Source organism: Typopeltis vanoorti, chromosome 25, assembly GCF_054136105.1.
Source record: "Typopeltis vanoorti isolate ZY-2024b chromosome 25, IOZ_Tvanoo_1.0, whole genome shotgun sequence".
NCBI lineage: Eukaryota > Metazoa > Arthropoda > Arachnida > Uropygi > Thelyphonidae > Typopeltis > Typopeltis vanoorti.
Window position 1 is genome coordinate 50976476 of NC_143573.1, and position 22819 is coordinate 50999294.

The 22819-nt window shown below is 37.2% G+C and overlaps 1 protein-coding gene across 1 annotated transcript in view; it reads left to right on the plus strand.

Annotated features, from left to right (window-relative positions):
* Positions 1–6935: 6935 nt before the first annotated feature.
* Positions 6936–22819, plus strand: part of LOC150092741 (cholinephosphotransferase 1-like) — a 204806-nt gene continuing 188922 nt past the window's right edge. The window contains exons 1-2 of the mRNA XM_090414422.1: positions 6936–7614; positions 21877–22024. Coding sequence (XP_090270548.1) covers positions 7369–7614; positions 21877–22024 — 394 coding nt within the window. The 5' untranslated portion in view covers positions 6936–7368. The remainder of the gene's footprint in view (positions 7615–21876; positions 22025–22819) is intronic.

The window sequence follows — 22819 nt, forward strand, 5'->3', positions numbered from 1 at the left end:
CCAGAGATCGACTAACTCGGGAATCGGTCGAAGATAGGCTTAGAAAAAGTTTCTCAAGTCGGCGACCAGACTTGGACTTAAGTCTGACTTCGAGCGACGAAGCCCAGAGGACGCAAGCGCCACTTTCACTGAGCTACACAGGCCTTAGGAAATTAAACTCCCTTCCAGACGAAGTTATAAATTTAGACGCAGACACCATAGAAAAGTTAAAAACGTATGTTGAAAGAACACCGAGGTTCTATGATCTACCAAAGATTTATAAGAAAAACATTCCTCTTCTTTCGATTGTAGACTGCATTGATTCACCTACGTATCCCATTACGAAATATTTAGCAAATCTACTGAAATCACATATAGGTAAGTTCTCTCTCTCTTTTTTTTTAAAAAAAAAACTTTGGATTTTGTAGACAAATTTAAAAAAAAATGTCTCCATACAAACTACTGATTTTATGGTGAGCTTCCATGGTTAATCTCTATTTACAAACGTACTTCTCAAAGAGAATTTACAACTACTTTCTGAAATATCCCACAAGATATAATAAAACTGTTCGAATTCGAAATGTATCCTGGATATTTCGTTTTGACGAACGAAATATGCTGGCCTGGTTGGCCGGGTGGTTAACGTATCTGCTATCCAGCCAAAAGGCTACGGGTTCGAATCCCGCAGTAGGCATGGATGTTTGTGATTGGAAATACTAGTGGTGGTGGTGGTGGACGGTAGGTGGCATTGATGTAGTTGCAATTAGTTGTAGTTGGTGGATTGAGGAAGAGAGAGAGCGAGAGATGCAGAGTCGATGAACTCCCGAGTTGTCACGTAATAATAATAATAAAACAAATTCTACAACCAAGTAGAAGGAACTGCCATGGGAAGTCAACTTTATGAAACTTTTATTTAGAGCATTTAGAAGACATCCTTTGTTCATCTATACATCCTCAACCTTCATTTTGGGTTAGATATACAGACATTTTTGCAGTGTGGCCTCACATTATAGATACCTTACCAAAGTGTTTAGCTACTATAAATACTTTACATCCTCATATCATATTTACTATGGAAATTGCAAGAGACAGCAAATTATCGTTTCTAGATATTATTTTCTTCTGCTCACCATCAGGCAATTTAACATCAGTTTATTGATCACTTTCACTGGACGTTACATTATTCCACAATCTGCACATCATCCTTCTCAAAAGACATGAATCATAGTTTTTAATTCGACAAGCTAAAGGTAATTGTTCAACTCCTCATTATTTATAAGAACTCTCAAATATCAAACAATATATAAAATTAAATGGCTTCTCAGAAAGGAATACACAACATCAGTTTGACTCCTACAAATTGATCCCAAACAATAAGGAATCAATAGTCGAGTTCCAAGCGTTTCAGAATCGATTTCAAGAATTCTGAAGAAATATGATTTAGTAATAGCTAATGCCTTTTTGTTCCAGTATAGGGAGTAGGCTAGGTCGTTTTTTTTTTTTTTTTTTTTTTTTTTTTAAGCCCTATCTAGACCGAGTGGGCAGTTCAATCTCCACTGGTAGCCAATCAGAGATAGCTAGCCCAAGGCTATCACTAATTAAACGGCATGCAGTGAAGAGGAGGTTCAAGAAGTGCCGCCATCTCATGATCCCTAACCCTAAGACAATATTTTTAATGTCTGAAAATAGTGTGGTTCTACGGTCGATTTTCTTGAGTTTATGGGACGAAAAACCCAAGTTTTAGGGAGAAAAAAACCCGCTTTCCCTTGCCAGAGATTGACTAATTTGGGAACCGGTCGAAAAAAGGCTTAGAAAAATTTCCTCTAGTCACTGACTAGATTCAAAAGCAAGTTGATTTAGTAATTAAAAAAATCATAATAAGCTAATACCTTTTATTCCCTTATAGAGAGAAAGCGAGCCTTTTTAAACCCTATCTAGCTTTTGGAGACTGAGTGGGCAGTTCAATCCCAGCGAGTAGCCAATCAAAGATAGTTGACCCATGTCTATCACTAATTATAGGAAACCGCCGTTGAAGAGACCGGCAAACAAGTGCTGCTATCTCTTCGTACCTGACCCTAACAGGATATGTTACTCTCTGAGATAATGTGGATTCTACTATCGATTTTGTTGAGTTTAGGGGACGAAAAATCTGAGTTTCAGGGAGAAAAAAACACCCACATGCCCATGCCAGAGATCGACTAACTTGGAAACCAGTCGAAGAAAAGCTTAGAAAAAGTTCCTCCAGTCGGCGACTAGACTTGAACTATGTCTTTCTTTCAGTGACCTTGGTAGAGTATGCAAGCGCCATTTCTCTGAGCTACATGCCTTTTAGCGACTTTTATTGCTATTAATAAACTCATCATATTTCCCTCCCTCTTCTAAAGATTAACACTCTCCTATGTCTCTTCCAGGTGTATACCAAGTTTCATATGACCGTCATCTTTCTTACTTCGGACAACCTGGATGATCAATTGAAAAAAAAAAAAAAAAACACAAGAACATCAATTCTATATTTTCCACAAAACATTGGAGAAATCTTGATCAGCTCAATAAGGAATAGAGATGCCACAATATTATTTGGTTTGAAACATGCCTTCTGCATAGATGTCGTTACAAATTTGAATGCTTATTTAAGGAGAGTGCTGAAGCCATGTTTACTACCCTAACTTGAATAGGAATGACTTTCTATCTTCATCAAAAATATGGGAAAGTTTGATTAGAATAACACATCACCAAAGTTTTTTTTTTTAAAAAAATTACTATTGAACTAAGAATGATATTTTATAAAGATATAAGATCTTAAGAAACAAAGTAAGATCTTAAGTATCATATTATAAGATTATAAACACAAGGTAAAAACATTATTTATTAAATATACTGCAATATTCTGTAGTCTGAAATTAACAGACCAACGTCATTGACTTAAAAAAAAATTGTTACAAGATAGGATGTAAACAATTGATTTATTCGAAATAGAATGAGTCGCTTGACTTTAAATCGCCAAGATGCAATTTCTTTTTGCTTTATTGAGCTTAACCTTTTCCTTCAGTTAAAGGATAGCGCTCTTGGTGATTTAATAGCCTCCGTAGCGCAATTGGAAGAACAACGGTACATTGCGCCCTTCGATTGGAATAGGCCTAAGTTCGATTCTCGTCGCGACGAGAGGAATCTCTATCTGGTCGATTTCAATCGATGGTGAGTTAGCCGATCTCATACGGAGGTAGCAGGGTTTTTTCTCCCGGAAACTCGGGTTTTTCATCCCGCATACATACAAATCGGCCCTTCAGAACACACGCAATTTACAGACAAAAATTACTAGTTGTGGTGGTGTTGGAGGTGGGCGGTAGATGGCGTTGATTCGTAGTAGGGGTAAGGTGTAGAGACAGTTGAAGATGTCCTCCCGCGATGAGTCTTCGGACTCCTTGGAGGTATCAGGAATAATAATAATAATAATAATAATAATAATAATAATAATAATAATAATAATAATAATAATAATAATAATAATAATATCACGCTGCTCATTCTATTTTGAATAAATCAATTGTTTGCATACTACCTTGTAACAACTTTTTTTAAGCGACTGACGATGGTTTGTTAATTTCAGACTGAAATATATGGCAGCATATTTAATAAATAACACTTTTACCTTGTGTGTTGTGTATATATCGTATAGAAATATGACACAAGTTTCTCTAAACACTAGAATTGGTGACACTTCATCCAGTTCTTTATTGACATCAAATTTCCCTGAGTGTAGTTAAATCTTTACATTTTTATCCTTTCGTGCTATTATCTTTACTTCACCCAGTGATCTCAATCCAAAGATATTTCCTCTATCAGGAAATGTGCTAACAAAGTACTAATTAAATTTATCTACAATACTTTCTGCTTCTTTACCTTTATATCATCCTTACTAACAACAGTTTCTTCTTGTATTACCGTCATTTATCTGCTACACAAGTGATATGTTCCTTAGAATGTTACTTGGTTTTCTGTGCCAGTCGTGTTTCTATTATAGGTTTACCAAATAGGAATAAACATTCAAAATCTTTGTATCTAAAACATTGTTAACTAACAACTGCAACGGTATATCTAATCTACTGTTTGCTTCTTTTTTTCTTTTTCTTTTTTTTGAAAATTTCTTCACATCTTATTAATGAATATACTCTGACTTTTATTTGTGTTAATTACAAAAAATCAGTTAACGCCTTTTTGTCCCCGTATAGGGGGGGGGGGTAGGCGAGGCCGTTTTTCAGCCCTATCTAACTTTTAGAGACTGAGTGGGCAGTTCAATCTCCACTGGTAGCCAATGGGAGATAGCTGGCCCAAGGCCATCACTAATTAATCAGCATGCGGTGAAGAAGGCGGCTAGTAAGTGCCGCCATCTGGTGGTTCCTAACCCTAACACAATATTTTTAATGGCTGAAAATAGTGTGGGTTCGACGGCCGACGTTCTTGAGTTTACAGGACGAAATCCCGAGTTTCAGGGAAGAAAAACCCGCGAGCCCGTGCCAGAGATCGACTAGCTCTGGAACCGTTCGAGAAAAGGCTTAGAAAATGTTCCTCTAGTCGGCGACTAGATTCGAGCGCCTTTCGTCGTGCGGTCAAGCGCCACTTCTACTGAGGTAATTTTTATTATAATTCAAATAAAGAAAAACAATAATAGAACTTACTATTTCTCAGACAACAGTATATATTGCTAAGGTTATGGACCACATGATGGCGAAGGTTGCAAACCGTCTCTCCTCTCCAGTTACTCTGTTAAATTTATTAACAGACATTGCCGATTATTTGCTATTGTCTAAGGGTCGAAAATGTTCGTGCTAAACGGCCTCGTTTTGGAGAATGAAAGGCATTTGCGGATTTCATTTTGGAAATAAATAAATCATCTGCATAATCTTGCTAAGTGCCATCCTAGAAGCGACTTGTAGCCAAATCTAAATTTCCGTGCGATTCTCGCAATATTATGAATAATAAATCCACGGGTATTTAGCGATGTAGAGTAGAGTGCCCTCCCACAATGAGTCCGTGAACTTCCTGTAGGTTAATAATAATAATAATAATAATAATAATAATAATAATATAATTGTATTGTGGTCAAATGTTCATGAACAACAATATCTGCGTTTTCTCAATGTGGTACCTGTACTAAAAATGAAAAATATGATTATGCATTTCACGATTTAATTTCGCACATCAAGTGACCACAATTGAAATCATTTTTGATCTCGAAGCACGTGTAGCTGAGTGGGAGTGATGTTTTTATCTACTCGCTTAACCGCCTGAAGAAAGACAAGTTCAATTCTAGTCGCTGACCAGAAGATCCTTTTCTAAGTTTTTCTTTGAACGGTTCCCTAATTAGTCGATTCCTGTCATGGGAAAATGGTCAGGGAATCTCGGATTTTTTACCGTACACTCAAGAAAATTGACGGTGGAACCCACACAATTTCAGATAAAAACATACTGTCTTAAGAATCATAAAATAATAGTACTTCTCTGCCTCTCTTCATCTGATGCCGTTTTTGCAATAATCTGGAGATTCATTGACCAGAAATCACGATTTGCTACCGGTAGAAATTGAACCTGTCTACGTATTCTCCAAAAGTTAGATAGCACTAAAACACGAACTCTCCTACTCCCGGTAAAGGAATAAAAGGCGTTAGCAATTCGGATGAACACAGCATATTGATACACCACGTCAGGAGAACTTACTACATCCCGAATCGATATTCCATAAATCTCATGTGAATTGAAATCAATCACATGTACCATATTTTTGATATTCTGCTAAACCACTAATTAATACACAGGACTTACTTTAAAAAAAAAAAAATGAAATAGCCCAACATAATATATTGCACTGATCTCTCATACTGGTCGGTCCTGTACAGAGACTGCAGTTTATTATTAGTATTACTATTATTTGATAATACTAATTAAAAAAAAAACTTAAAAAGCCGAGTACATGCCGGACTCCAGGCTGTGCATTTATATAAGAGGGAGTAAGCTCTCACAAATTACCGGGGAAGGCAGTTTGGAAGGGAACTCAGGATTCCTATGTTAAGTACATAGTATGTTGTGCTTAGCCAGTTTGTCCTTGGTGGGGTGGGAGAAAGAATGATTTTTTCACCAATGCCTAAATCTCCCTCTTTTTTCGACCCTTTCTGTGTGAAGTAACTGTGAAACAGTCACCTGATGACATATGTCATTGGCCGAAATGACCTGGATTCGAGTCCTATCTATATTTTGTTTTGTTTACAATCACAAGTGATGTAACGGCTTTGAATCAAGTATATTATGTCTATTAATTTCGTGTTTACGTTCAACGCAAAATACGAACAGTCATTATAAAGACTTTTCAAGTGAATATGAGTTAGCTGATCTCATACAACTGCTGAAGAGTTTTCTTTGGAAACGATTTTTTTCACCTCACAAAACAACTTAGCTATACAATTCCAATCAGTGGCGCACCCCGAGGGAGTGACAAGGTGCCCTGGCTCTCCCCAAAGAAAACGAAAAAAAAAAAAAAACACTAGAAAATTTTCCAGAAATCTTTTCGTAATTAAAATTCATTTTTTTTAAATTTATGTTGTGTCGTGTCTTCTATTTCTATACTACTTATGAATTAGCGATCATTGCAGATGCTCAGTCATACGTCGTATGCGATGCGTAGTTTGTATTCTCAAATCGTCTACTCAACTCGGGTTCCCCCAAGATTAAATCCTAATTGCGCCACTGCTTCCAATCCTATCAAACTTAGGAGACCATACAGAAATCCTCAAATGTACTTTATCAAGGGAAAACATTATTTTCCAGCTTCTATAAAACAATGATGGATATTTATTATCCTCTTTTCTAGTGTATATAGAAATTTATGAAAAAATACATCTAGTTTCCTATTGGTTCAAATTGGAAATCACACCATGTACATTTAAAATATGCATGTTACAAATGTAGACAACAGCAGCGACACTGAAAGGCACTCGTAGCTACTCTCGGTTGTTCTGTGTACTATAGATTCATGTTGTTTAATTTATCAATGCCACATGGGAGTGTTGATAAAAAAATATAAACAGTAAGTTGATGTAATTGTGTGGTTCGATGCGTTACAGAAGTGCTTCTCAAGGTTATTATCTCTTTACGATTGCACTTTGAAATAAAAAGAAAAAAAATAGTGTTTTGTTCAAGCAGCGAAAATAATATTTTTCTATTTTTCATTAGTAAAGTTTGCAAAATAAATAAATCGTGAGTTGGCTACTCTCTTGAAAGTAAACATGTGAGATAAGTAGTTGTGATTTTTTGTTACCAGATGTAGATTTACATCTTAATAGGACATAGCGGCAACTAGTTTTAGAAGTATAAGAAAATTGTCTCTTCCTGAAGTTGATGTATAAAATGATATTCAGCAGTACAGATGTTCTCTCACCGCTGCAGCTGAAGAGACTTTCTGAGCACAGATACAGTTCTTCTGGTTCAACCTTTCTGGATCCGTTTCTTCAGCCGTATTGGAATTGGCTAGTAACTCAACTGCCTCTATGGTTAGCTCCAAATCTTATGACAGTGTCTGGACTCCTTATTACTGTTATAACTACTCTTATCTTAGTATATTTTAGTCCGGATGCAAGACAAGAGGTAAGTACATAATTTCGGCACTAATTAGGTTTAATTGAATGAATACAACACAGAGGGATAATAAAATAGAAGTCAGTGCCGAAACACGAATTTATAGAATGAATTATAATATTAAAATAAGAAACTTTCTTCAGCGTTTCTGAATTTCTTTCATTAAATGACATACCGTTGTTCTGTGTTACATGATTTGATTTTGAAAGAATTTTCTTGAAAGAAATCTTAAGATGAATTTAAAAAAAAAGAAAAGAAAAAAGCATCGTTTTAGTTTATGGGAAGTATGAGGGTTTCCTTTAGGAAGCGTCATAAAATTCAACCGCAAAATACTATTGATTGTAAGCGCCCGAATTTCTTGGGTTATAGTTATAATTAAAATGCAAGAAATGCGCAGGCGAACTTGCAGACAGAGAGGTGAGTGGCACGAGTATAGAGAATGGGAGAGAAGAAACAGCGTGGGCAGGGAAACGGGGGAGGGATTATGTTAGACAGGAAGACACTGCATGAAAAGTATAGATGATGATTTTAGGAGTAAATGTGTGAGTGTGCAAGAAAGGATTAAGATAGTTAAGGATGGGTGTAATATTAATAATGATGAAAGTAATTGACTAGGGGGGGTAGTGTAGAGGAGTCACATCTGAGAGGGAGGGTTATCAGAATTCCTAATTATTATTCTTTGACACCTCCAGGGAGTCCAAGGACTCATTGAGGGAGGGCACCTGCTCTACGAACTCCGTCTCCACTATTCAATCACCAACTGACCACAACTACGCCAATGCCATCTACCACTGACCACCACTGGTATTTACACAGACAATCACAAACATCCATGCCTACAGCAGGATTCGAACCTGCAGCCTTTTGGCTAGAAAGCGGATACGCTATCCCCTTGGGCTAGCATTGATAGAGTTCATTCACCAAAAAATTGTTGGAATAAGTGAGACAGTTGATCAAGGATGACATTGTGACAGGAATAGAGATGGAGAGATATGTAATCTTTCATGAAAATAGACAAGGGAAAAAGGAAGGAGGAGGAAGAGTGCCATTGATGATGATGGCAGAGGGGTTGTGCCCATCTTGGGTGGAGATACAGGGGACAGATAGTGATTTTGAAACAGTATGTGTAGTAGTGGACAGGATGAAATGTTTAGTAGAGTGGTGCTATAGACCTGATAATGTGGAAGCAGCGAAAAGCAAATGTTTAGGCAAATTGGGCTGTCTAATAAGAAAGGATGATCATTATAGGCTATATCTATTATGATAATATGGACAGGAATGAAGAGACAGCATGGAAGTGAACAGAAGAATTTCTTGAGTTTTTGAGGGATCTTCCTCCAGTTGGTGAAAGTGATCATAAAGTGATCACTTGCATGGTGGTCAGCGATATCAGGACTTTGTGAGGAAGGTTTATTTGTGAAATTATAAGGCAGGATGTGACTTGTAGTGATAGCATGGAATGAGGAATTGAATGGGAAGGAAATCAATGCTGCTTGGTCTCTACTCAGGAACTATTTGACACAGGCAATCACCGATTGTATTTCATAGGGCAGGAAATTAAATAAGGTAGGCATAAAATGGTTGACTGGAGAGGGAAACATGCAATCTCAAAGAAAAAGGCATTGTGGAGGCAGCACAAGATTAGTGGCAATAATCAGTTACATGAAGAGCACAAAAAGCAAGCAAGGATGGTGACTTGCTTGGTAAGGGTAGCCAAAGTGTAGTATGAGTAGCAGTTAGCAAATGAATGTTAGCAAATAAAAGAAATCCTAGAGAGGTTTTTTTTTTTCAATATACGAGGGATGTTCAATAAGTAATAAGACTAATTTTACTGTCGCGAAACCACTCATCACAATATTAATTTCTGTGGAATAAACAAATGTTGCTGTCTGTATTAACAAAAAGAGGTTGATAGATGGTGTATATGGGCTGATGTGCCAGAGTGTCATGTGACTAAATGCAAGCTTATTTCGGCGTGCCTATGAGCCACGACCAGTCATCGAAATGGAAGCGTCCTTGGAACAGCGTTATGCGATTAAATTTTGTGTGCATTTGCAAAAATTGGCATCGGACACTTTTAACATGATACGTGAAGCTTTCCATAATGAAGCAATGTCGAGGGCAAGTGTTTTTCGCTGGCATAAAACTTTTAAGGAAGGAAGGCAAAACGTGGACGATCTTGAACGTGAGGGAAGACCTTCAACATCCATCACAGAGACAATGATCAACACAGCAGCGATTATCATCAAGGAGGATTGCAGAATTACAGTACGCCAGCTGCATGTTGTCCTGAATATTTCTGTAGGAAGTGTTCACTCAATCATGGCTGAACATTTGGGACTGAAACGTGTTTGCACCTGATGGATTCCAAAACTCTTGACACCAGAGCAAATGCAGCATCGAGTGGATGTGTGCACAGAATGGAAAGAAAGACTGGAACAAGAAGGCGCCAACTTCTTAAAACGCATCATTACAGCAGATGAAGCTTGGTTGTATCACTATGACCCTACAATGAAACAACAAAGCAGTGAATGGAAGCATCCATCTTCGCCTATCCCCAAGAAAGCAAAAACTGTAAAATCGGCTGGTAAAGTTATGACCATAATGTTTTTTTGACTACGAAGGCATTGTTTACCAATATGCTGTAGAACCAGGGAATACTGTAAACGGCTCATGCTATGCAGATGTTTTACGGACAATGGTACAGCACGTCAAAAGGAAGCGTCCATTGCTGAAGAATGGCTTCTTATTGCACCACGATAATGCAAGGCCACATATTGCTGGTTGTGTAGTGGACGTTTTGCAGAAGAACAACATAGATATCCTACCACACCCTCCATACAGTCCTGATCTTGCACTGTGCGATTTCTTGCTGTTCAAGAAACCACTAAGAGGCCGCCATTTCGAAAGCAACAAAGCATGTGTAAAAGCTGTGGAGGCGGTTTTGAAAGAACTCTCAAAAAATGGACTTTCACATGTGTTTAAGAAGTGGACGCAACATTGGGACAAATGCATCGCATCTCACGGTAGTTACTTCGAAAAAGACCATGTAAATGATGACGATTAAAGGTAATCTGTTTTCTGTATAAATATAGTCTTATAACTTATTGAACAGCCTCCGTATATAGCCAGTAGAGGGAAGAATGATATGGGAGAATGATAAACAATGAGGAGAGGGTATAGTAGAGTTATCAAATGAGCAGTTCATTAAAGTAGTCCATCCTTGTGATTGAAACATAATGCAGAACTTGAAAGATTTGGGAATGGGGAGGATCCACTGATGGCGAGTAAGCAGAAGGCATATGAAGAATTGAGTAAATGATGTCGACAAGGCCATGGGACTTGATGATGTATCATTCATGTCTTGAGGGAATGCACCAGGGAGTTAAGAACAACTTTAACTTACCTTCCTAACATAAGTCTTAGATTGGCCCAAGTTCAAAAGCAGTGGAAAGAGGACAAAATCGGTCATTGCATTGGAAAAGCTAGTGAGGACAATGATTCAGAACTTGAGTTAATATCAGCAGAATTCTCTTTAATGGATATCATGGGTTTGCTAAAAGGGAAATTGTGTTTTAGCTATCTGCTTACTTATTATAACAAGGTGATGAATACATTGGACAAGGGGGTTACATATACAATAGTATGTTTAAATTTTGCAGAGTCTTTCTGTGAACTGCCACATGACAAGCTAGTAGTTAAATTGGAAAAGATTGGGTTTTGGATTGGAGATTTTCTGTCTGATAGGTATTAGCAGATTGTGTATGGCTGTGTGTGTGTGTGTGTGGGGGGGGTGATATCCCAGAATAGGAAAGTCGCTAGCGGTGGGCCCAGGGGTTTGTTTTGTAACTATTATTGTTTTAATTTGTATGTAAATGACATTGGAAGGGGCTTAAATGATGATATACAGTTGTTTGCTGATGATGAGGAGGAGAGTTATGAGAAGTAGAGTAGATGTTAGCCTTGCAGGAGGATATGAATAAACAGTCTGAATGGGCAAATGTGTGGGTGATGTCGGTTTCATGTAGCAAAGTGTGAGGAGGTTTTAAAATTTGGGATGCAGAGTATATGATTGATGGGGATATCTTAGAGCAGATGGAGGAGATGTAAGATCTGGAGGTGATAGTGAATAGGGACTTGAATTTCATGAACAATTTTGCTAAAATTGTGAGGACAACACTGTAGACTATGGAAATGATGCAGAAAACACTGACATGTAGAAGTAAGGATGTTATGATTCCATTGTACAAGGCTTTGATCAGACTATATATGAATTATTGTTCAGAGATTTTGTCGCTTGATTGTTTGAAAAGGATGAGGAGTTGTTGGAGAGGGTTCAGAGACAGTTCACTAAGTTTCTGGTCTCTGGAATGTGGAATATGAGGAGTATGAGGGCAGATTGAGAGAATTGCAGAGCTTAGTGAATAGAAGGAACAAGGGGGGTGGTGAGGAACATGATCAAGAAATATAAGTTGGTAAAGGGTAATTACCAGATTAATGTGGATGAGATTTTTCATAGAATGTCTGGAGACAGGGGGAGAAACAAACAAGAGGCCATCCCTGGAAACTGCATAAGGAGGGTGTGTGCAAACCAGGAGTATATTTTTTGCATGGAGAGTGATAGGTGATTGGAATGCATTGCCTGAGAGTGTGATGAGCGCAGAGACAGTGAATGCGTTTAAGTCGAGGTTTGGTGAGCTGTACGTGTGAGAGTGGGACCACCTGCACATCAGACCTTCATGGAGTCAAGAGACTCCATGGAGGTCTGATGTGAGACTGTGTGAGTCTGATGTGAATAATATGAGACTAGCTCACTCACCTTCAATTGAAAACCTAATAGACAGGATTTGAACCAAGTTCTTTCCACCAAAGGGCACTGCCAACCCACTGAGCCTATGAAGTCTCTATAGCCATATATTATTTATATTTTGAAATCACATATGTATACACAGATAGCTATGACATGCAACTGAACCTAAGATATTAAGAGGAGGAAGATATGATGAACATTTGGGAGGTCTATTTTGCACATAGTATGATAATACAGCGTGTTACTCCCATTGAGGATATCAGGAATTGATATCACACACATATACATCATATTATCCTTCTTTGTTCATATTATTACTAGGGGGCTCTGCCCTCTGATGCCTACGGCGCCCAACTCCCCCCCCCCCGGAGTTCCGGACTGGTAGGCCGGTTCTCCTTGAATTCTGGTGACTCGAAAAGGGGGTTCTGTCCCTCCCCCTGGCGCCTTTGCCGCCCAACACCCCGAGTTCCGGACTGGTAGGCCGGTTCTTGAATTCTGATGACTCGAATTTTGAAAACTCGAAAGGGGTCCCCCCCCCCCAAGTTGCAGGCTGGAAGGCCAGTTCTCCTTGAATTCTGATCACTCGAATTTTGAAGACTCGACACTCAGGGTAGCCCCTGAGTTTCAAAACATTTCAAATAAATTGACAAAAAACGTGACACAAAAACGTTACAAAAAAAGGCTTATCATTTTATATTATAGAGTAGATTATCATCACACCCTCCATGGAGTCAGTAGACTCGTTATCGTTCTTTCTTCCATTGGCAACATACCAAAATAATTCATTGGAATTTTTCTTGGCCTGAAAGATTAATTTTTGCTGATATTGTACTTGTGCTATCAGTTAGTAAGGTGACTTGGTTGATATATTTTTATTATTATTAATGATACCTTCCTTGGAGTCAGTAGACTCATTGTGTGAGGTTCATTCAACTGACAATATATTTACCATACTGAATCTTAAAATCTCTCACACTTTCATCATTAACAACATGTTTCAATAATGCATTCCATTCACTCACTCTATAAAAACTCTACTCCTCACACCCCTCTTTACCACACTCTTTTATATAAGGGAGAACCAGAGGCCATCCTGTCTTCCAAGGATGGCCTCTGGTTCTTCCTCTCTAGTTTTCCGCTCATTTTATAATTCCTGTGGATAAATCCAATATAATCCTTTAACTAACTTAAATGAACATCACACTCCTATTTTCCTCATATCTGCCAAACTCTGCAATCCACTCCTTCAACCTCTCTCCATAGCCAACATTCCAGAGTCCTGAAATTGTCTTAGTCACATATCTCTGGACCCTCTCCAATGTTTCACATCACAGTGAAAATCAGGTGGCCAAATCTGAGCACAATAGTCCAAGTGTGATCTGACAAGTGCTTTATACAGTGATGCATCCATCTCTTTAAGCCTGTCTTCAGTTGACAGTAGACTATACTTCAGTCTACTGTCAAGCATTACTCCTAGATCTCGAATCTCATCCAATTCTTGTAATGCAGTGCCATCAATATAGTACAATATTGCCTTATATTTCTGCACTCCAAAATGCAGCTCCTGTCCTTATTAATATTACAACTATAATCCCGCTCATTTGTCCATGCCAAAAGTTTATTCAAATCTTCGTGAAGGGAATTAACATTACCAGTACTACGTATAATTCTCTCCAGCTTTGCATCATCAACAAACAACTAAAAATCCCCAGTCAGTCCACGTGATATATCATTTACAAATAAGTTAAATAGGTGGAGCCTAATAACAGAACCCTGGGGTATGCCACTGGTCACCCTCATTTTTTGTGATACTGCTAATTTATACACAACATGCTGGTATTGTACAAAGAACCAATCTCCAATCCATCTAACCAGTGTACTATCCATTTCCATCCTTTGCAGCTTGTATATACAACTTACCATTTGGTAATCTATCAAACGCTTTTTCAAAGTCCAGGAATATCACTGTATATGATTCTCCCTTATCTGACATGCTCCATTGCCTTATCATAAAATGCAATTAAATTTCTAAAACAAGAACTACCCTTTACAAATCTATGCTGACCATTATAGAGAATCCTATGCTCATCAACCCAATTTTATATTCTATTCCTAACCAATTCCTCCAACGCAATATGCAGTGGCAAGGTTCTTCTGACTGGGATGCCTGTTTTGCAAGCATCCCAGTCAGAAGAACTTAATTATATTTTATTATCACACCTCCAGGGAGTCCAAAGACTCATCGAGGGAGGGCATCAACTCTTCAACTCTTCTTATCACTACTCCACCAACCTTCATCATCTAACACTAATACCATCTACCGCTGACTACCACCACTAGTGCTTTCACAGACAATCACAAACATCCAAGCCCATGGTGGGATTCGAACCCACAGCCTTTTGGCTGGAGAGCAGATACCCTAACCACTCGGCCAACCAGTCCAGCAAAGCATTTGATAGACTTTGAAAAAGCATTTGATAGACTACCAAATGATAAGTTAGTGTACAAGCTGCAAAGGATGGAAATGGATAGTACACTGGTTAGATGGATTGGAGATTGGTTCTTTGTATAGGCCTCCAAGGAGTCAAAAGACTCATCGCGGGAGGTCTTTCCTAGGAAATGCAAGTTTATCAAGACTCATCGTGGGAGGTCCCTCCTAGGAAACACAAAGTCTATCATACCACTCCTTAAACTCAATGACCGCTCTATCAGGCAATGCATTCCACGGTTCGACCACCCTCCATGCAAAGAAACCACTCTTGCTCACGGTTTCCTTTTGTAACTTCCAGGTATGGTTCCTTTGTCATGACTCCTTCCCGCTGTTCAACGAAGCGAAAGAACTCCCCAGCGTCAACCCTGTAACCACCTCTCAACAGTTTAAAAGTCTCAATCATATCACCTCTCCTTCTATCCACCAAACTCTGCATTCCACATTCCCTCAGCCAATCCTCATAACTAATATTGTACAGTCTTGAAACTGTCTTTGTTATCTGCTGCTGTACCCTTTCCACAGTTAATTTATCCTCTTCAAATCCTGGGGACCAAATCTGAGAACAGTAGTAAGTGTGGTCTGGTCAGGGTCTTATACAATGGAATGATAACTCTTTTATCTCTGCAGGTCAGTGTCCTTCTCATGATTGCAGCAATCCTCTGTGTTACCTTCACCACCTTTGCAATATGTCCCTTGAATTTCAAGTTTCTATCAATCATCAACCCCAGATCTCTTGTCTCCTCTACTTCCTCCAGTATATCTCCTCCAATAAAGTATGCAGCGTCCCATCGATATGTCTCAAAACCTTACATTTTGCTATTAAACCGACACCCCCTGTTCATTTGCCCATCTGTCTAGCTTATTCAAATCCACTTGCATTGCTACCATATCTGCACAATTACTAATAACCCTTCCCAGCCTCACATCATCTGCAAACAACTGAATATCCCCCCTACAATCCACTGGCAATGTCATTGATATAAAGGTTAAACAATATAGGTCCCAGTACTGAGCCCTGTGGGACCCCATTTGTAATCCTCTGCCACCTTGAAACTGCTCCACTGTACACAATTCTCTGATACCTATCATACAGCCAATCCTGAATCCAGATCAATAGTTATTCAGTACTTGAAGGTTTAGCAGGATCATTCCTATGTATTAAGGAATTCTATGAAGTATTCCACAGTTTTTTGTTTTTTTTTAAATACTGCATCATAACCAAAATTCATCCCATTTGCTATGACTTTATTTAATTGATTTATTTTGTTACTTAGCACTAACTATGATTGAATAACAGAAGCCATATAAGAATTAACATGATTGTAAGTATCATAGCAGTTGTCTGTATTTTACAAGATAGTTTTAGGAAAATAGTTTATGTTGAATACTGAATCTAAGTTGTGAATTAGTGTAATTTTTAGAAAATTTCTCATATTATGCAAGAAAACAATTGTTAACCCATAGTTTTGAGCTGAAATCTGAATGAATTTCATCCAGAGATTGGGTTCCTGCTTTGATGTTTAATGCGGGTCAGCCAAGAAATTCCCTGATATTCTAATAATATTTATTAAAAAATTACTATAAAAAATCCATAAATGATATAGAAATGCATGCCAGAAATGTAAGAAAGTAATTGATAAGATTAGTAATATGTGATAAACAATCGAATAAAGAGATAAAATAATACATTTATACAAGGTGATCCATAAATTACAAAGGAGTTTAAAATGTGAATAACTTCTTTTGATTATTCATGTCATTTTCATGTTAACTCATGTGATACAAAAATGTGCAAGTGAACTGGCAATGCCTCTGACGAAGTTGTTTAATCAGTTTCATCACTGGCAAGGTTCCAAGGGAGTGGGAAGAGGATAAGATAGTTCCAAAACATGAAGGTGGCTCCAACACAGAAATAGCAAATTACAGACCATATCTGGAGTTGTTAAAGTATTAGGAAAGTTGGCTAAAAAATAAATTCAGGAATGAGTGGATAGGAATATGATACTCTATAGGGAGAAGCATGGCTTTGTAAAAAGTAAGTCCTTCCTCAGTAATTTGTTCACATTTTATAATAAGGTGACAGCAGAATTGGATAAAGAAAATGGCTACACCATGATACTGCTGAACTTTGCAAAGACATTTGACAGAATACCGAATGGAAAACTATTACATAATTTGGAGCAAATGAGAATGGATATAAGGCTGGTGGCATGATTAGTGGGGGGTTGCTGATAGATAGACATCAGAGAGTGGTGTATGGTGGAGTGGAATTGAAGTGAATCAGGGTGACTAGTGGAGTCCCCCAGGGCTTTGTACTAGGAACACTATGCTTTAATTTGAACATTAATAAAGATGAAGGGGGATATTCAGTTGTTTGCCGGTGCAAAATTAGGAAGGGCATTAGTTGATAAAGGTGATGTAGATATTGGCAGTTTGGGCAAAGGAAAATGTTTGTCAATTCAGTGTTGTAAAATGTAATGTAATGCACTTCGGGATGAAAAGAGTACATACTTCGTATCATGCTGATTGCACTAATTTACAGGAAATTGATGAGGCTGGGATCTGGGGGTAGTGGTGGATAGAGATTTTGAAATTCAGAGGACATATTGCAAGAGTTGGCAGAATAGCTCAGAAGATTACTAGGCTACTGAAGAACACATTGACAAATAGAGATAGAAGGTTAAGTTTATTATCTCTCTTCAGCCACATGTTGACTACTGTGCACAGCTGTGGTTATCCACATGTCCTGGGAAATCAAGAGGTGATGGCAAGGATTCAGAAACGACTGACCAAGCTGTTGACAGGTCTGTGGAATGTTCCCTATGAGGATAGATGGAGTGTATGTGGGTTGCAGAATTTAGCTGGGCGGCAGTGGAGAGGAGATATGATAGAAACTTATAAGTTATTAAAGGGGTTCTTTAAGATTGACACAAAAGAAAATTTTCGATACATGAGAAGGAGAGGGGAAAACAAGGGATCACACTTGGAAGTTATCTAAGAGTGGGATAATTAAGGGTGTGCAGACTAGGTTCTTTACTTGGAGAGTAGTAAATGAGTGGAATGGATTGGATTGCTAGAGGTGGTTATGAACACCCCAGCAGTGAATAGGTTAAAGGAGATGTATGATAGGTATTGTGTTAATGGGTAGTGTGGGACTCCTACAATGAGTCTTTTGACTCCATGAAGTGCCCATATAAATAATATATATATATATATATATATTATTTAAATTAAGGGGATATTAAATCCAGCATTATTTCCAAGCCGAATAAGAAACTCAAAGATCGAAGTCTAAGAGTTTTATGCCGAATATAGCAAACTATAAAAATTCCGGCGAATCTTAGCGTAAGCTAAACACAGTGTTCAATACTAGGGCAGCTCGTAGCAAAGGTGGGTAAAGTTCTGATCACTATTCTTAGTATTTCCCCATGATGTGTGATGTTATACATTATGGAAGGTCTGTAAAATTATTTAAATTAAGGGGATATTAAATCCCACATTATTTCAAAGCCGAATAAGAAACTCAAAGATCGAAATCTAAGAGTTTCATACCAAATATAGCAAACTATAAAAATTCCGGCGATTCCTAGCGTAAGCTAAACACATGGTTCAATACTGAGTCAAGTCGTGTTGCCCTAGTATTGAACTTTGAGGTTATCTAATTTCATTAAAACAACAACAAAAAAATAATAATAATAATTAATAAATAAAGTTAATAAATGTGTGGACAGACTTATGTGTTCATCGTACATGTTGTTTATTTTTTTACAGTATATATTAGAACACAGAAAAATAAGTAAATAATTAATTTATTAACTTATTGCTAATATTTCGCTGGTGTTATAACCAGCATCTTCAGAGCACAAAAACACAGTTTGTCACAATACGCGAGACTATAACAACATGGTGTAATCAAGGACTAGTTAAACAAAATTGTAGCAGCAACACAAAGATTAGAGTCCTGATTTTGGCGTCCTCTGTCTAAAAAAAAAAAAAAAAAAATGTAGCTATCACATAAGACTAGAGTCCTGAACACAGATAAAACCGGTACTAGTTTTTTCTTAAGATGAGTCTCCCAGATTTTAGGCAAATTTATACAGCCATATTTGTTGAGATTTGGAGTGTGTTTCAGGGCTTCTGTTGCCTCTAAGAACAATCTCTCCAACTTGTAAGAGCTTCTGTGCAGTACTTCTGTGTTCTTTCAGTTGATCCTGTGTGCATGGGTATCCAGAGCATTGTCTGCTAATCCCGACTTGCCATAGTGATAATGCCGGATGTATCTTTTGTGTTTGCAGATGTCAAACAGGAAGAACTGTGAACATTTCTCATTGACTATGTTATTGAAAAAAGTCTCATTGACTATGTTATTGTTGATAGTGATGTTTTCTCCCTGGTGCAGGACACCAGTGTACGGAGGATTTGAAATTGGAAGTGATCACTATTTAGTCTTGAGCAGGATAAAATTGAATTTCATATTGAAAAGAATAACATGTAAGAAAGTTTTAAAGCGAATAAAAGTTGAGCAGCCTCTCAGATGTGAACTGTAGACTAAAACACACAAAAAGTATTGAAGAAAAAATGAAAGAGTATGAGAACAGGAATCAAACCTTGGAGATTCAGGGCAAGCCTTGAAGAAAGCCCTGATTGATTCAGCTAGAGAGGCATGTGGCGAAGTTGTCTGCAAGGATAGAAAAATTAGAACTCCATGGTGAACACAGGAAGTTAAAGAGGCAGTGAAGGAAAAGAAGAAAGCATATCAAAAGATCCTGTCAAATAAGTGAGCTTGTGCTCTTACAGAATACAGAGACAAATGTAAGAATGCTAAACAGTGTGTAAAACTAGCTGAACAAAAGTCATGGGAGGACTTTGGCAAGAATATGGAAAATAAATATCAAGGAGGTGGCAAAATATTCTGGAGGTTGTTGAAGAAGCTTAGGAATGGAGGAACGAGTGCTGTAAAAGGAGTTAGAGATGATAAAGGTGACATGAAAACGGGAGAAAAATATATCCTTGAAGTGTTGAGTAATTACTTTGAAAACCTGTTAAATGAAACAAGCAGTGATGACAACACAGTGGTAAAAAACACTGACCAGGCATGCAGTCAGGAATACATATCCATACTTGAAGTAGAAAAAGTCATCAAAGGCTTGAAATGTGGAAAGGCAACAGGAGTAGATGATATTCAACCAGAAATGCTGAAGTATGGTGGTATAAAAGTCTTACAGTGGCTGCACTGCATAGTTCAGCAAGCTTGGAAAGAGGGACGAATTCCCGATGATCGGAGTAGAGCTCTCATAGTACCCATATATAAAAAGGGAAATAAAACTGAATGTGAGAATTACAGAGGTATTTCCCTACTGAGTGTTCTTGGCAAGATCTATACAAGTATACTTGAGAAACAGTTGAGAAGAATTGTGGAAGAAAAGTTTGGTGAAGAACAAGCTGGATTCAGGCCAAATATAGGCTGTCAGGATCAGATCTTCACTTTACAACAAATAGTCAAGAATGCATGGGAATATAACAAAGATCTGTATTTAAGTTTTGTCGATTTGGAAAAGGCATATGACAAGGTGCCAAGAAAGAAGCTATTCAATACGCTACAGTTATATGGTGTCATTGGGGCATTATATCAAGCAATACTCAGTCTTTATTTGAGTTGTAAGTCAGCAGTTAGAATTGAAGGAAGTATAGGAAGATGGTTTAATGGTAAATCTGGTGTGAGACAAGGATGTACATTACCATACGGATCATATTATTAAGGAAAGTGGTATTAAACACGATATCAAAATTGGAGATGTTAATGTCAGCTCTTTGCTTTATGCGGATGATGTTATACTTCTAAATAAATTCGCTACAAGTTTGGAAGATTCTGTGACTAAATTGAATAACGGTTGTAATAGATATGGTATGAAGGTCAGCAATAAAAAGACAAAGACAATGAAAATAGGCAGAATCATTGAAAATGTTAACTGTGTTGTGAATGGAGAACCTGTGGAACAAGTAAAACATTTCAGCTACTTAGGCACGATTTTTAGTGAAGATGGTAAATTAAATATAGAAATAGACAACAGAATCAGCAAAGCTGGTATGGTGGGAAGTCAATTGAATAAATTCATATGGAATAAGAGAGAAATTAGTCGGAACACTAAATTAGCTGTATACAAGACAGTGTTCAAACCAGTTTTAACTTATGGATCTGAGAGCTGGTTCAGAAGTAAAACACTTGACCAAAGACTAGAGACTGCAGATATGAGAGTACCTGAGAAAGATTATAGGCGTGAACAGATGGCATCAATGGCAATATCATATTAAAAATGAGGATATTAGGAAAGAATTTTACATTGTTAGCATCCAGGAATGCATTAGCAGAGCTAATCTGAGGTGGTATGGTCACTTAAACAGAATGGGTGAAGAAAGATTAGCAAAACAAGTGTTCTCTGCCAGGTTGGCAGCAAAATGACCCTGAGGAAGACCAAGATATAGGTGGATTGATATGGTACAAAGTGCCTTAGACGATAGAAATATAAGATCTGATAATATTGGAGTCTTGACAAGTAACAGACTGATTTGGAGGAAAATTGTTGATAGGAAGTTAGTAATGATGTAATTTTTTTTCATGTAATGGCAGGAATTTGATGATGATGATTGAAACATAAAATCATTAAAATATGGTATAACATTTTTATTTAATGTTATTGAAAAATATAATTATCTTAGCAGTTATGGACTGCATATGTAATAAATATAATTATTTTATGATTATGCTTTTTAATTATTATATAATTATGCTTTTAAAATTTTTTACATTTTATTTAATTAATGTCTTTATGACATGTAATCGTATTTACACTGAATACTAATAATGGTGCAATTAATAAATGTTGATTAAATTTTCATATGCATAAATTGTGATCTGTTTCATGTAGAAGTGTATTAAGATTTATTAGCATTAGATGTTTTCTTTTTGTAGCCATCAAGCTGGGTCTTTGTTCTCTGTGCCTTGGGCCTATTTATCTATCAGTCATTAGATGCATGTGATGGAAAACAAGCAAGAAGAACTGGTACAAGTTCACCACTTGGTGAACTTTTTGATCATGGGTGTGATTCAATCTGTACAGGTAGAATCTTGATTATATAAGAATTTATGATATATATATATATATATATATATATATATATATAATATTACTTTCTTATTTTCTTTATTCTTTAATATAATAATTATTTGTGAACTTTTTCTGATTATCTATTTGAGTATTATTATTATTATTATTATTACTACGGGCTACTCCAGGGAGTCCTTAGACTCATCGAGGGAGGCCTTAAACATCACGTTCACACAACTGTTCAGCATTCTCACAGTATCTATCATACCTTGCCTTGAACTCACTCACTGTCATAGCACCCACAACAGACTCTGGCAGCTTATTCCACTCATTTACCACTCTAAAAGTAAAGAACCCAGCTCTAACACCCCTGCTAACCACGCTCTTTCCCAGCTTCCATGGGTGTCCCCTAGTTCTCCCACCACCAGTCCTGATCTCAAAAATATCCTCTGAATTAATCCTATAGAATCCTTTTAGCAATTTGAATGTCTCAATCATATCTCCCCTTTTCCGCCTATCAACTAGTTTCTGCAACCCACAAATCTTCAACCTGTTCTCATATGGTTCATTCCATAGACAATGGTATAAATATGAAATAGTACTGACTGATTATGAAAGTACTATTTAATGAACATTATATTTATTCCAGTGTTTTTTTTTTCCTTAATCACCAGATTTGTACATAACACAGCAAATTAACAATGCCAAGAAATTATATTCTTGGTTTCATTCTTTATTTAAAAAAATAATCATATTAAAAATTCTGAATATTTTTACGTATTAATTATGCTTGTTAGTTTTGTTTTC